The sequence below is a fragment of the Arvicola amphibius genome, chromosome 5 (genome assembly GCF_903992535.2).
Source record: "Arvicola amphibius chromosome 5, mArvAmp1.2, whole genome shotgun sequence".
NCBI lineage: Eukaryota > Metazoa > Chordata > Mammalia > Rodentia > Cricetidae > Arvicola > Arvicola amphibius.
The window spans coordinates 122,941,565-122,956,979 of NC_052051.1; the positions used below are offsets into that span (position 1 = coordinate 122,941,565).

A 15,415-nucleotide genomic window follows, 5' to 3' on the forward strand; every position below is an offset into this window, starting at 1 on the left:
ATTGGGAAAAGAATAGTTTCTGTTAGAGACAGAACACTTGCATCAGGGTTTGGATCTAGATGAAAAATGAAAACAACAGATTTAGCAAATAAAATTAATGCATTTCATTTTGTAAATACCACTCAAAAACTGTAAAGATTGCGTTAAGAAAATAGGTTTAGCAATGTGAGAACTGAGAACACCTTCAGGCACACTCATCCCAGATATATGGTATTATACATTTAATACCTTGTTCCTATTCAATACAGTAAAAGTCATGTTTTTTATTGGAAGGGAAGCAAAGATGATCCTATTTATTTTATATTTTAAAAGAATTAACATCTCAAAATTTAATTAAAAGCTTTCCTTAGAGATATCTTTAGTAAAAAAAAAAGTTAAACTTACAACTAAATGCCATGCTTCTATCAGCACTAAGCAAAAACTGGCCCCCAGTTTCACTTTCTTAGTATATTTGAAAAGACATGCAAAGAAGCTACGATTATGGGCCAGTCCTTAAGCCTGAGTTCTAATTTGTGGGTGTGCTTACTTGTCTAGTAGTCTGCAGCATTGCAGTGGCAGTGCGTGGAGAATAGCCCCAATTGTGTCACAAGGAAAGGAGAAACTGGACTTTGACCATGTGCACATTCTTCTCCCACAGAGGACTTAAGGGAAATTAATGGAAACTTCCTTCACAGGCAACGTTGGCTAGAAAGACTTAATGCTAATCTTTTGCAGTTCCCCGACTTTCATGTTCTGATTTGGTATTCCTTTTTCTCAACACAGCAATGTTAGATGTTAAAAGGAGAATTATTCCTTTTAATTATTTTGAAGTTTAGAAAATACTAGCAATATTGTTGAAGAATGAACTTTTTGTTTTTTGTTTATTTGTTTTTTTGTCAAGACAGGGTTTCTCTTTATAGCCCTGGCTGTCCTGAAACTCACTCCATAGACCAGGCTGTTCTCAAACTCAGAAATCTGCCTGATTCTGTCTCCCGATTAAAGGTGTAACCACCACTGTGCAGCCAAGAATGAACTTTGTATTAATTAAAACAAGCAAATCTAGCGAAGCTGTTACCTGAGTAATATATTCCTCATGTAAACAATAGAGCCATGAAATTAAAAGTCAGTAGCTAATATCACTTGGAAGATGCACTTTTACAGAGTGGAGTGTAGATGTTATTCATAGAAACTTCCATAATGTATAGTGGAAGAAATTATTAGAATGGATTGATAGCTTGATATTTTAGTTAATGAGTATAAAATCTCATCTTGGCTGTTGTTAGTGTTAGTTCATCTTTTCAGTACTTTTTCATCTGCTTTTGTTTCTTGATAGTGATGATGAATACTAAAATCTCGGCATCCTGGTAATGAGAAATTTATACTAAGATAATGTTCTTCCTTTTGGAAAATGAGGTCAGAAGTTGTTTTGCTGTTGGTGGTGGTGGCAGTGTGTGTGTAAACACATTTATACAATTTGCTATATGTACTTAGAGAATAAAACAGTGTAATATATAGCTCCCCCCAGTCAGTACTCTGTTATTAGTGGGGTGGTGTTGACTTTTATTAGGGTCAGTCACATAAGTGTGTAGTGCCTGTGACTGGCTTTGGTTATGTAAGCTGAAGACCCCCCCCCCCCCCCAAAGAAAACAAGTGTTGGCCATAAAACATATTACATTGATAGCTGCTTAAATTGATCAGGTGAGTAAGGTGAGGTCCATTTATCATTTGTGTTCAAAAACACTTATTATTAGACAGAGTATTCTAGAAAGTCAGAGAGTAGTTCTTAGGAGCCGACCAGAGACAAGTCCTAAAACAGGTCATTTGGTGTGTGTGTGTGCAGGGTGAGCTGTGACTACTGAGGTGACTCTTCAAAAAGTCACACAGGTTACTGAGCTCAGTCTGGTGATGAAGTCTTGTTCTTTCACTAAGTAATGTCTAGGGGTAGATAGAGTAATTTTGTAATTAAAAATGACTGGTCACATTAGGTATGAAAGAAACTTGGACTCTGTCCATTAGAATTCTCTGATGAACTTTTACTCAAATACTTTCCTGAAGAAAACTTATTTGAATATTTAATTTTTTAAAATTTTAAGTAATAGTGGTGATCCTATTTAATTTTAGTAATTTACAGAAGTTTGTTTTGAATACTAAAATTTAGTTTATCTGAAAGTGGCATTTGCTTTTTATTATGGTCTTGAATTTTCAAAAGAGGTTCTGATAATAGAAAAGTTTTTATATAGTAAGGATTGTTTGCCTCATATATAAGAAGTTTGAATGTATATACTTTTCAAAATATATTTTTTCTTTTCTTTTTCCTTAGGTATTTGTGGAAACATTAGATAAATGTTTTGAAAACGTCTGTGAACTGGATTTAATATTCCATGTAGACAAGGTACTGTTTACCATATTGTCAAATATTTTAAGCTTTTTATTTAGGAAAAGCCATGATTTATGCTTGTTAGAGTGAAATGCCATTTAATGAACAAAGCTAGAGAATTCCTACCTAGGAGAGGAAATGACCTGGGCAGGGATTAGTGGACACAGTTGCCTCTGCCTGGGTCTGTGATTGGAGGAACTTGCATTTAAACTGGATTATAAGAATGAATAAATGGAAAAGGAGTCTAGAAAAAGGAGAAAACCGTACTGGCAAAAGTAAAATACAGGCTGTTCTGTAAAGAGGGATTGGTATTAATCAAGAGGACTGGTTTTGAAGAGCTTTTACTGCCTTGAATTTTGGATTTTATTCTGGAGCAGTTTAATTTTCTCTTGGTGGTGCTGTTGTTGTGTTTGTGTGTGTTTGGAGGACATTTTTTCCCCCTGAAGCATGGAAATTAGTTTTGTATGCATTGAGATTTAAAACAAGTGAGTTAAGAGCTTATTGGAATAGTCAGAAGGAAATTTCCACCAAGGGAGACTAAAGAAAGATTGGGTCAGTGTTGATGGCTCCTGAAGCTGAAGTGAGGAGGAGACTCAGGTTTCTAGTCACAGTTGCTGTGTGTTTGGAGGTGATGGTCCTAAGAGGAAGAGCTCCCAAAGAATGCAGACTGGTTACTGTCCTAAGTGAGTAATCTGATGGCTTGGGGCTTTCTTTTGGTTTGTTTTGTATTTTCTTGTTGTTAGCTTTTCAATTTTTCATTTTGTTTATTTGTTATTTTGTATATGTCTTGTCTGCATGTATGTTTGTGTACTACATGCATATGTGGTACCTGCAGAAGCCAGAAGAGGGTGTCTGATGGATCTCTCCGAGCTGGAGTTACTGACAGTTGTGAGCTGAAATGTGGGAGCTGGGGGTTGAACTGGATTAAGAGCACTGGCTGCTCTTAATCCAGAGCCATCTCTCTAGCCCCTGCTGCTATTTTTGAGGAAGAGGGAATTGTAAGCTGTAAATGTCTCAACTCTGAGGGGAAAGAAAGGTTTCCCCAGTGTTGCAGCTCTGAAGGGAAAATCCTGGCGTTTGTGAACCACGGGATACCACAAAGTCCACAGCACAACAAACCTTTACACACGAGATTTATTGGGAAAGACACTAGGAGGTGGCCACCTCTGCTCTGGTGAGGAACAGCAAATAACTGAGCAGGAAGCAGACTTTGTATAGATTTCTTGGGCAAAAAGAGCTTTCCAGGGTGGCCTGATCTTGGGCCTTTTTTTCCCTGTTGGGCAGTGCCTGGCCATTTTCCAGCCCTGAGGGGCTGGGTTAGTTGTTTCCTGTAGAGAAGTCTGGGAGGAAGACCTTACAATAATTGACCACATTCTGGTTAGAAAGGAGTAAAATGTGCATTTTAAGCTTATGAACTGTGTATTTCTGTGAATTTTCCACCTTATATTTTTGGATTAAAATTGAATGCAGGTAAATGAAACTTTCAAAAAGTTAAAAATGCAGATGAGAGGGAATTCTGTAATTAATATTTATCACTTATTTAGTTTGATTACTTTTATAGATTTTCTAATTCAATTGTCTCAGTAATTTTATGGAGAACTAGTATTATCTCTGTTTTCAACTCATTAAACTTAATACCTACATAGGCTGTGTGAAACCTGAAGTCTCATAGTACTGATGAAAGTGGAGTCTGATTACAGTTTACTACAGCAGGTTTTAAAGCAAAAATGACGAAGTAGTTAAACTCTTTGTAGTGAATTGTCTGTGTTTATATTATTTTTTCCTTTTAGGTCCACAATATTCTTGCAGAAATGGTGATGGGGGGAATGGTATTGGAGACCAACATGAATGAGATTGTTACACAAATTGATGCACAAAATAAACTGGAGAAATCTGAGGTAAGGCTGGAAAATGCTTTAGTTAGTGAAGGTTCTGAGCATGCCTGTGAGCTATTTATGCACGACTCTGTAGCCTTCACTGTGTGTCCTTCAGTAGTGACCTTTAGGCACAGCTGGCGTGCCCTTCAGTTTCAGTGTGCACATTTTATGTCAGAATGTCCCAAGACTGCCAGCCTCCAAAAAGCTTATGTATTCTTTTAACCACAGTGGGAGTGTGCCATCAAATACTATTTTAAACTGTTTCTGGAGGGGGGAAGAGGAGAGGAAGTAGAATTCTTCTTGAGGAAGTCATGTTTTGTAATAGGTGTTTAGTCAATCTGCACATTGAGAAAAAGAGATTCAGTACTTTACTCATTTTTAGGTCCTTCCCAAAGCTAAATAACAAGTTATTTGTATATTATACTGTATTCTATGATGGAAACCTGTTACTTGTGGCTAACTGCACAGGTTGAGTAGGAACATTTACACCTCCACGCTGTGTGAGACCCTCCTTTAGAGTTTTAGTCGCTCTTCTCAAGAACTGGGCTGCATGTCAGCGGCAGGTGCTGTGCCTGACCCACTCAAGTTCACATTATCTTGGGATGTTGCTTCTGACACAAGTGAGAAAGATCAGCAGTCTTGATAACCTACCCAGCATTTCCCTTATTTAAAGGCTCTTTTGTTTATTTTTTTGAGACAGAGTCTCACTGCGTTTCCCTGGCTGGCCTGGTGCTCACAGAGATTCAACTGTGTCTGTCTTGTGGGCACTGGGATCTCAAGGCATGTTTACCATGCCCAGCCTTTAAGGATTATTCTTGCATTTTATAACTCAGATTGAAAAAAACAAAACAAAAAGAATTATTAGTGGAAGGTCAAACGCATATTGCTGTAAAAAGAGTGGGATTACTGTTACTAAATAAATTTATAACAGGTGAGTTCCAAAAATATGATATTTGGTTGGTGATATTTGAAGTTCAGTTTGATACAGTTTTATGCTCATTTTAATTGAAGGATATACAGGGTTTGAATGAGAAACAGATGAAGCTCCTTATAAAAACACTTTCCTGTATTTTAAAGTAGAGATAGTCTTCAGGTCTCTTTCTCTCAATCTGCCATGTCTGTTGGCTTTCCAAAGGAGAGGCTTGTGGTGGTGGTGCAGAGTGTAAAGTCAGGACTCACGACTTAGCATGTATGTTCTACCACCTGCTTGTGCATTACTGAGTTTTGAAAGCAGAAAATATGCAATAGACAGTTTTAGGTTAAGGAAAAGAACAGTTTTATTTTAGTATATTTATTTGTAACATTATTTCAGTAAAAAAAAGCTATTAACTTGAGTTTTAAAATATTGGCTTGAAATGTATGCATATTGTTCAATATTGCTTCAAAAAGTGTGAAAGTAGTTTTAAAGTAGGGTCTAAATGCAAGGCCACAGTAACATAATGCATCACTAGTTGCTCTAAAATGAAGGGTTAATTTGTGAACTCTGTAATAATCTGTAAACATACACTGGCCATGTGACTGGTTTGTTTCATATTTTAGGGACTCATCTTCTGTTAGTGACGGTCCCTCCTTTTCCTCTTTTTTCTTTTTTGTTGCCTGTTTACTTTTGTTCTATATAGTGTTTTATATATAGTATTTGCAAAAGTCATGAACAAGAAGTACCTTTTGCATATTTGGTTTTTCAGTAGACTATATTAAAAAGACAGTTTTTTTAAAACTATGGAGAGTGGCAAGATACAGAATTCACATTTTTGATGGGAATGCTGTGGTTTTGTAAAATTACTATGCAGAGATTTTTTTTTTTTACGGCATAATCTTATTTAAAAAGTTTAGAATATTGGTACATGTTTCTAATGGTTATCCACTGGCTGTGTTCTCATAAGTATACTCAGCTATTATCTGCTGCCAAGTTTTTTTTCTGTGTGTGTACTTTGCAAGAATGTATATTTTAATCAGATAAGGATTAAGCCAACATTAAGCCACCAAATTATGTTATCATGTGTTTCTTTACATTTGACATCCTATTTATTGAAATTCTGTTAAAATTATATTGACTTCATGCAAGTTGCCATTAAGTATATTTTTCAATGTTTGGAAGACCACACTAAAATTCAAGTTTTCATATGCTTTAAGTTTTTAAGTTAACTTCATGTATTTAGACCTAACCAGCCAGGTGGCTCTACAGATGAATTTAAAATTATTTAGAAGTAAAGTATTAATTCTTAGTAAATTTCAATTATAACACAAAAATAACAAGGAAGACTTAACTAAAATTCAGATTGGTAAAAAAAAAACTGATCATATTTTTAAAATATGAACTATTTTAGGATTATCTTCTAGCTTTTGAAAATCATCCTGAATATAATTAAGATATGGCTTTTAAAATATTAATTTATTTAGGTTATCTGTCAGAAATCAGATATAGGGACTTTAAGGTAGTACATTTCCAGTTTACTTTCTAGCACCTAGACAAGTAGGCAGCTCTGTCTGATCCCAAGGAGAAAGGCAAAGACATGATGATGTGTTTCACCTGTTGTGATGTGAGAGAAAAGATGGTTTATTTTCTTTTGGGGATTTTGGGGGAGACGGGTTTAAGATGGGATATTGGTGGGGACTGGGGAAATTTAAGAGGCACTGAGCAATCTGCCATGGAATAAAAGGAATTCTGGGGTGGTAGAGGGGTGGGGTGGGAGACTTGCTGGCATTATGTATTCTGGTTATTCTTAAGGTGGATAAATGGGTCTGGATTTAGTTACTACTTTTTAAGTCAGTCCTCCTTTTTTTCCTGAACATCCTGATCTTTCTAGCTCTTTCCATTCTTCTCTCTTACAGACCTTTATCTTTCAGTCTCCCAGACAGGACAGGTAGACAAGGTATTGCTGACTTTGAGAAAACGTACTTAACAAAGGGAAAGCAAAATGATGTCGAAGGCAATTATTTTTTAGGCCAGACTCAAAAATTCTTTGTGTTAATGAACCCATATAGTCCCTGTAGCCTATTTTCCATTCTAGTTTATCCTTGTAGTTCTTCATCTTTTATTGGACGTAGTGTATTTTACTAGTATATCATTGGCGTCATGTTTGTTCTGTTTTGTCTGCCTGCATTGTAAAAAGAAATTTTAAATTCTTTGTTTGCTTTTTTTTTTTGTAAAAACATGGTCATTTAATTGAAAAATTGCATTTGTAGAAATAACAATTTACTTTAAACATAAAGTTAATTTTTAGCGTCCCCCTAGAACCAATCTCAGTTAATTCTGGCAGTATATATAGATATGCCTGCATTTTTTTAAAAAAATTCTACATTAAGGTCCTAATATAAAATTACCTGCTGGGCTTTGGAAGCTATGAATTTGAACAGCAAAGCCAAACCTTGTGTTTTCTGTATGAAGAGGAAAGCAGTGAAGGTGTAGAGTGGCGATTCCTAGCTAGAGTCCTTTCCTCCGAAAATGGTTTTCAGTTCCAAAGTCTTAACAGAACAGTGGCCAACAAAAAGACAAATTTTAAAAAGATGAATGAAGTGCTCGAAAAATAAATATTTACCAAAATCCAGACATTGAAATGTATTATTATGTCTTATTAAAACTAATTTTTCGTTTATGCTATACACGTAAAAACCTCCACACTCACCCCACACTCTAAAACACACATACACACACCTTTGATCGTTCTTGTTTCACACCACAAATTAACAGTGAATTACTGTTTAAAAAGTTTTATAATGCTGATGATAAGCAATCTTTTTTGAACAAAATCATGTTAGGAAAAACTAAGATGGTTATAAACTTCCAATTGGAAATTTCCAAATCAAAATAATTTCTTGAGCCCTACGGTAGGTAAGATGCTCTCCAAGCTGACAGCCATTGCCTGCCCTGAAGAACTCAGACGCCTTCCTGAGAGCCCAGCAATCACAGTGTCTGCAGGGTCTGAGAAGTCGTGATGCACGTAATAGAGTTATAATACTTATAATTTATGTCCTATTCTGAAACTAGGGGCTATTCTCATGAAGCTCAGATACAACTTTCAGTCCCTGTATCTAAGTATTATTTTCTGGTATGGAAAATATATGACCTCATTTCATTGATTGAGATCACCAGCAATTTCTATATTCTAGTAATTACTTGTATTAAACTATTTTCTAACAAAAGAGGCAATAACCACTTAGATCTTTTAACTTCTATTCCTACAATTGTAATTGAGTTTAAAGAAAATTAGATATCTGGCTGGGTGGTGGTGGCGTATGCCTTTAATCCCAGCACTCAGGTGGCAGAGGCAGGTTGATCTCTGTGAGTTTGAGGCCAGGCAGGTCTACAGATCTAAGATCTAGTTCCAAGACAGGCTCCAAAGCTACAGAGAAACCCTGTCTCGAAAAACAAAAAAAACAAAAAAACAAAAAAAAAAAAAAAAGGAAAAGAAATAGGAAAAGTGGCCCTAAGATACAGATGTGGGAAGGCCAACACATGAGTTAATACCTTCTCCTTAACTTGATAGGGACATTTGCATTTTTACAAAATTACCATGAGGACCCCTGAGGTCACGTGTTATTGTCAAAACTACCTATAATCAACCCCAAAGGTTATTAGTCTGCTGTTTTTATTTCACCCAGGCAGATCCTGTGTCAGATATTAAAACTGTGAGGCCAGAATTGTAGCACACACCTTAGTCCCAGCACTTGGGAGGCAGAAGTAGGTGGAGTTCAGCACAAACCTGCTCTTAATAGAGAATCCCTGGCCAGCCAGGGCTACTTAGTGAGATCCTGTATCACCAAGAGAGTAAGAAACAGAGAGAAGTTAAAACTGAAACTAAAGATGATATATAAGTTTTTTTAAGGTTTAAAAGTTTTGAACATTGAAAATTTGCTAAAATTGTTTATAAAATATAAAAATGGGTCTGACTCAGTAGGTTGTCATCAATTTCTAATGTGCTTGTAATTGTGGTGTTAGCACTGCCTTCAAAACAAGAAACAAGCCTGTTTTGTCTTGCTTGTTTGTTTAGGGTTTATTTATTTATTTATTTATTTATTTATTTATTTATTTTGAGACACAGTCTAGCTACATGGCTCAGGCTGGCTTTTAACTGAGTTCTGGAATTACAGGTGTGTGCCATTGTGCCCTGTGAGGACAAGGCTATACAAATTCCCAAATTAAAAATTAAACTGCCTCCATTAAGAAATTAAAAGATTTGGGATTTTCTGTTTTACTGAAAAACATTAACTTAAAACATGTCATTATTTTGTTAATGATTTTGAGTCTGAAACCATTTAGTACCATGTTTATTAATGTTGGTCTTATTTGATTTGACTGTTAGATCAAAGTTATGTTCACATAGCAGTTTCCAGAAGGAAGGGTAAAGAAAGATTTTAGTTTGTATAAATTATTCCAACTACCATCTTATAATGCTATATTTCAAGCTTGAAGAAAATATTTTAAGATGGTAGTATGGTATTTTATACACCATGAAATAATAAGTACATAAACTATTAATTTCTGTTTCCCAAGAAAATTGATAACTGCAAGAAGGAAAGGAAATTTTCAGGCTCTTTCAAATATATTTTAGCAATGCTGCTTTTTCAGTTTTGCTTGCACATATTTTGTTTATTTTTGGGTCTGGCAATTTAAAAACAAAACCAAAACAAATCATATCCATCCATTACTATCTTTGTGATTCAGGTGCTTGAAATTTCCAAGAGTATGTCTGTACAAGTCTCTTTATCTGTTTGGCCTCATTTTGGTATACCTGCAGACTTCATTTTGTTTTCTTTCTCTTAATTCTGTTAATTTATTTAATCTCACGGGAGAGAAAACATGACCATTCTTTTCTCTATGGTACTTCATTCTGTCATCCAGTTCATACTCTTAGCTGCTTTGGATCCATATATTTGTTTTTGTTAGTGGAGTGGCCGCTGCTTAGCCGCCATGGTAGTGCGCTAGTGTAACAGATGGAAACAAGTTATTTCTCCAGTAGAATTTCAGTCTTCGTATTTTTGCTTTGTGTCCACTATGCAGTCTTAAACCTTTACAAGCTATACTGTACTGCCAAGAATAGCTTATTTTTACATTTTAAAATTTTATATACATACCACTAAAAACTGAGATAAAATTTATTTCTGTAAATGTTGCTGTTGAAAAAAGTTGTTAGTAAAAGTTATCCATATACTTTGGGTGCATCTTTCCAAAAGAAAAAAAATTCTTCACCAAGATGAAAGTTACTTTCACCTGTGTCAGAAAGCTGCTTTCCTAATGGGAAATTGCCTTTTCCACATTTTACTTTTTAGCAAAAATGTTTCAGACTCGATAGTCCTTCTGTTAAAATCATAGTTTATATTCAAACATCTATAGCTCATGCCAGCTTTGTGTAGTGACCAATAGTCCCGTTTTTCTTCATAGATTCTGCAGAATCTGTGCTCTTTAAATATTGGCTTAATTAAAATTAAAACATACATTTTATTGTTACTACCACTTACTTTCCTGATACTCATACTACACAAAAGCATTGAACATGCTTGAGAAATAATTTGATTCTCTAATTCATCTGCGTGTTCTAAATAACCCCCATCCTCTGCATGTCTACGGCTTGCTGCATATGTTTAGAAGAGATGTAGATGGTTGTACTTAGAATCTTCTGGTTGTGCACAGTAAGAATATGGCACATAAATGCCACTGAAATCATTTTCTGTTTTGCCTTTATATATTTTCATGAGCAGCTAAGAGTCGCCAACATCTTTGCTCACAGAGATGGTTTAGTGAAATGTGACAGGATGTTTTTCTTTCTTTGCCTAAGCTTAGTTAGCTGTGCACGTGGCATTATAGAAAACAGGGCTTCATGGTAGACAATACTTAAAAACTAGGTTTCCTGTTTATAAAGGTAAAATATAAACCAGTAAAACAAGACATGTATTTTTTACAATAATAAAATATTTTAATAATTTATATCCTTAAAAATATTTGAATTCAGATACTTTCCTGTCAGCTTTTCGTATATAACCCTTAATGTAAATTCCACAGCTAAAATAGTAGTGAATTGATCTTGGAATTTGAAAATTTACCAAGTCCTCCTTTGCCTGGAAAAGTTATGATAGTTCCAGATCTCTACAACTTTAAAATAATTTCTGTTCCCTTGTAGCCAACATACTTTTGGGAAAAGAAAATTTACAGGGTAGTAAATTCCTTTGAACTGGAATCTTCTTTGCTCCTAAGTCATTTCAAATTTTGATAGCTAGGACTTTTACTTGAAATTATCAAATTAAAGATCCTTTTGAATATGATATATTTTCAGCTCTATTATTCTGAAGATATGATACTCAGTTTTATTTTTAACACCTTTGGTGGGTGGGAAAGAAGTGGGGTACACCATAGACTTCCTTGTTTCAGGTAGGTACAATTGAAGAAGTCAGTCAAAATTTTAATTTTATATCAAAAACAGCCTCCATTAAATTATGGAAATTGAATTATTCTCCCACCCTGTCTGGACTTGGACATGGAGCTTTCATCCATTATCACCATATCAATGCCTGTGTAGACCATCTCTAGTAGTAATACAGTTTTACGAATTTCTCTATTTCCAACCCTAAATTGATAATCCATGGCTTTTATTTTATTGCTTAACAATGTTTGTATCCTTTATTCAGCACGTAGTTTACACTGGCCTATTTGTATCAGTCGAGATTTATCTCAGGTAACAACAGCTTTATTATTACTATTATTTTAACTAAAAGAGGTAGGATTGCAGAAGAAAAAAATGTAAATTATGAAAAGGGACTTTAAAACTATTGCTTCTAATTTCATGGATATTGTCTTTTCATATATGTAATTGAGCAAAGGGGAAGTGTTTGTTTTGTGTAAAACAGTGCCATTCAACTCAGATGGATTTGTTGGCTTTGCTTTTTATATAGTCTGAATTTTTAAAAACAACGAAATCTTATTGGTGTATGTTAAATCTTGACAGTGAAGCCTATTATTATAACTCAAAAATTATATATATATATATGTAGTTTTCTTTCATTTTAAATCATAGTTTCTAACAAATTATTTGACAAATTATACATGTTCCTTCTAGAGGAATCCAAGTATTATGCACTAATGGTGAAAAGTGAAATTTAAACTTCATTTCTTTATATATACTATTCTTTCTCTAAGTTTGTGTGGTTGAAACTCAACATACGTTGTTGAGTCTAATTCAGAGGACAAAGCATGCTCACTCATTTGATTTCCACTAATGGCTTGCTCCATGCAGCTTCAGTCTTAGGAAGAATTACTCTTTTTGGATTAAGGCTTCTCTAAAGATGTAATTTTTATTTTAAATGTTTTAGACCTTTCTTAGAAACTTAGGAAGAGCCCCAACAGTAATAAGACCAATCTCATTATTTTAAAATGTAAGGATTTAGCCCTGAATGAAAAAGCTAAATAATTGCTATTACTTTTGTTTTATAAACATATATTATTTCCATTTTAAAATAAAAACAAACCTGTTGTGTTTGTTTTAAAAGATGTTTAATAAGAAAACTAATCTAAATAGTTCCTCAAAACTGATGTTTGTTAAATTGTAGCTAAAATTTAGCTTTTATTTGAACACTGTGTGGTATCTGGGTAGCACACATAACTTGTACTTAAATCTTTCTTTACATTGTTATTGCATGTATTCATTGTATTTTCTAATGTGTCAGCTGTTTTCTCTTTATAAATTAGTATTTCAAAGTAACCATCTCATACTGATTCAAACTGCCATCTGGTCTCTAAGCTTGCTATGTGAAACCCTTTACCATTGTCTTCCATTGCTAAGTTTGTTTGTAATGAGCTACACCTGAGTTGTACATTTTCTTTTTCTTTTATTTGCTTCTGTATACAGGCTGGCTTAGCAGGAGCTCCAGCCCGTGCTGTATCAGCTGTAAAGAATATGAACCTTCCTGAGATCCCAAGAAATATTAACATTGGTGACATCAGTATAAAAGTGCCAAACCTGCCCTCTTTTAAATAAAATATTAAAAAGGCCACTCCCAGGTAAAATCCAGAGGGAAAGTCATCTAAGTTTACCATGCAGTTGTTTACCAAAAATAGAGGAGGAGAGTCTTAACTTTGCTCTTGGATTTAAGTCAAGGTACTGTATAGAAGCTGCATAAAATCAGTATGGAAGTTCAATGTTGCTTTTCTTGCTCATTGATTTTAAAGAAATTGAGTAGTTCCAGTGTGATTTTTTTCTTTTCTAAATTGCATTCCTATGCCCACATAAAGGCATGCCTCTATATATTGGCTATTACAGTATTTTGAAAAGTGAGATGTTTCTTTAATTATGTACAACCCAAAATGTTGATGTTTTGTATGGATCACAAGTGCAGCATTCTCTAATTCTTTCTGCTGTTTGTCACAATTGTTATTTAAAGAACCAAGTATGTATTGCATGAAAACATGACCTTTTCCTTAGTTTAAATAAACTCCAAGGTAACTGGACTTCTAAGTACCTTTCTGTTTTGCTTGGTATCTACTTTAGCAATAATTTTTTTACAACCTTCTGACTCAACAAAGTAAATAAAAGTATATTTTACCACTGTTAAACACCTGTCAGCGTTGACTTTCTCAATTCATGCTCATGTTTTTATTCCTCAGAAGCTCACTGAGTCGTTGGGAAGCTGCTGTGTCAGACTGAGGACTCTTATCTCAGCGTGTTTGTTCTGTGTGACGATCCTTGCAGTGCGAGAGGGCGTTACCTTTTTCAAAAATGTTAAAGAACTGTTTTGTTTTCCTATAAATAGCTTTGCCTTAAGCTCTTTGCCTCCCATTCTTGCCCAGATGGTGCCCAGTGATGTCAGCTGGCACCTGTTGGTGAGGATTCCAGTTCCTGCTATAAAATTACAGCTGAAGGAGCTGCTGGGTCCTGATGGTTAAGTTCTGGCATGTGTTCTGGTGTTCTGCCCATTGGCCCATATAGTCTCCTGTGGTCTTACCTTGAGAACGGAGGGTTTCTTTTCAAGTTAGACCATGGTTTTCTATACAGTTGTTTTTCTTAGACATGTTTTCTTTGAAGCACTTCTTCAGATTTGTTTTACATATGAATTTTACTCTTAAGAACGCCGTAAGAAAAAAATCGCTTTACTTTCTTTGAAGCTTTTCCTGCTGTATTTCAGCACTCTAAGCAGTAAGACAAAACCACAGCCTGTTGTTCTTAGGGGTGGTTTTTTCCTACACTGAAGCATATTTCTCTCTCTGTGGATTCCTAGTATGGAATCATACTGAGATAAAAGAAAATTGAACCTTCAGTTTTTAAAATTACCACCAGCTCCGAGACAGTAAAGAAAGACTTAGAGGAAAGTCATACAAGTGGAAATTTGTGGGGTAAGCATGGTCAGGAAGAAAAATTGTAAACGGCGGAGCCCACATCCAGGGATGTGCTCCAGATACTGAGAAACGGCAGGAGACGGCAGTAGAGCGAGTTACTTGATGTTCCTGTTGTTGGTCTTGTAGATGTTTCTCCGTGGCTGGCATACCGTGAGGCATAGTCAGTCACGTGCAACTTTTATGTGTTTCAGAGTAAAACAAGGAAGAAATGTTCTCCTGAACATAGATTATTCATGTTTGTACTTATAACCACATCAGAATGACAGAAGTTTCAAAAATTACTTGGATGCAAAGTGTCACCAAGAATTGCAGGTGGTGATTACATTTTGGGAAGGAGGCGCTTGTAAGTGAGCAGGATGCACATGAAGCCATTTTGGCAAAGGTGAGTGCTAGTCAGGCGGCAGCAAGTCTTGAAAGTATGCGGGCTCATCTGTGAGCTGAGCCCCCAGTTTTAGGAGCTGGAGGTACTAGAACACTGAGAATGAAATAGGTCTAGAAAAATAACTTGACTTCCATATTCCCCCTGTTGCCTGTCCTCTCTGAAAGAGACGGCAGGGACGGGCATGACTTAAGACTGAGCACTGATTGTATGGCAGAGGACCCTAAAAATCAGCCAAATGGTGATTTAAGTCAGGTCAGCCAGATTTAAATATCCTTCAACTCTGCCTTTGGGGAGGAGAAGACACTAGTCTATTCTTCCCTAGGGAGGTTAGCACAAGAGAAAAGACGTGTGTGTGTGTGTGTGTGTGTGTGTGTTGTTATTGTTGTTTTGAGACAGGTCTCACTCTGTAGCCCTAGCTGACCTGGAACTCTCTGGGTAGACCAGGCTGGCTTGGAATTCACAGAGATTCTCCTGCC

The 15,415-nt window shown here is 35.5% G+C and overlaps 1 protein-coding gene across 1 annotated transcript in view; it reads left to right on the forward strand.

Annotated features, from left to right (window-relative positions):
- Ap3s1 (adaptor related protein complex 3 subunit sigma 1) overlaps positions 1 to 13,777 on the forward strand; it is a 50,456-nt gene extending 36,679 nt beyond the window's left edge. Inside the window, exons 4-6 of the mRNA XM_038331571.1 lie at positions 2,300 to 2,371; positions 4,147 to 4,254; positions 13,074 to 13,777. Of these exons, the coding sequence (XP_038187499.1) occupies positions 2,300 to 2,371; positions 4,147 to 4,254; positions 13,074 to 13,202 (309 nt within the window). The 3' untranslated portion in view covers positions 13,203 to 13,777. The remainder of the gene's footprint in view (positions 1 to 2,299; positions 2,372 to 4,146; positions 4,255 to 13,073) is intronic.
- Positions 13,778 to 15,415: the final 1,638 nt, after the last annotated feature.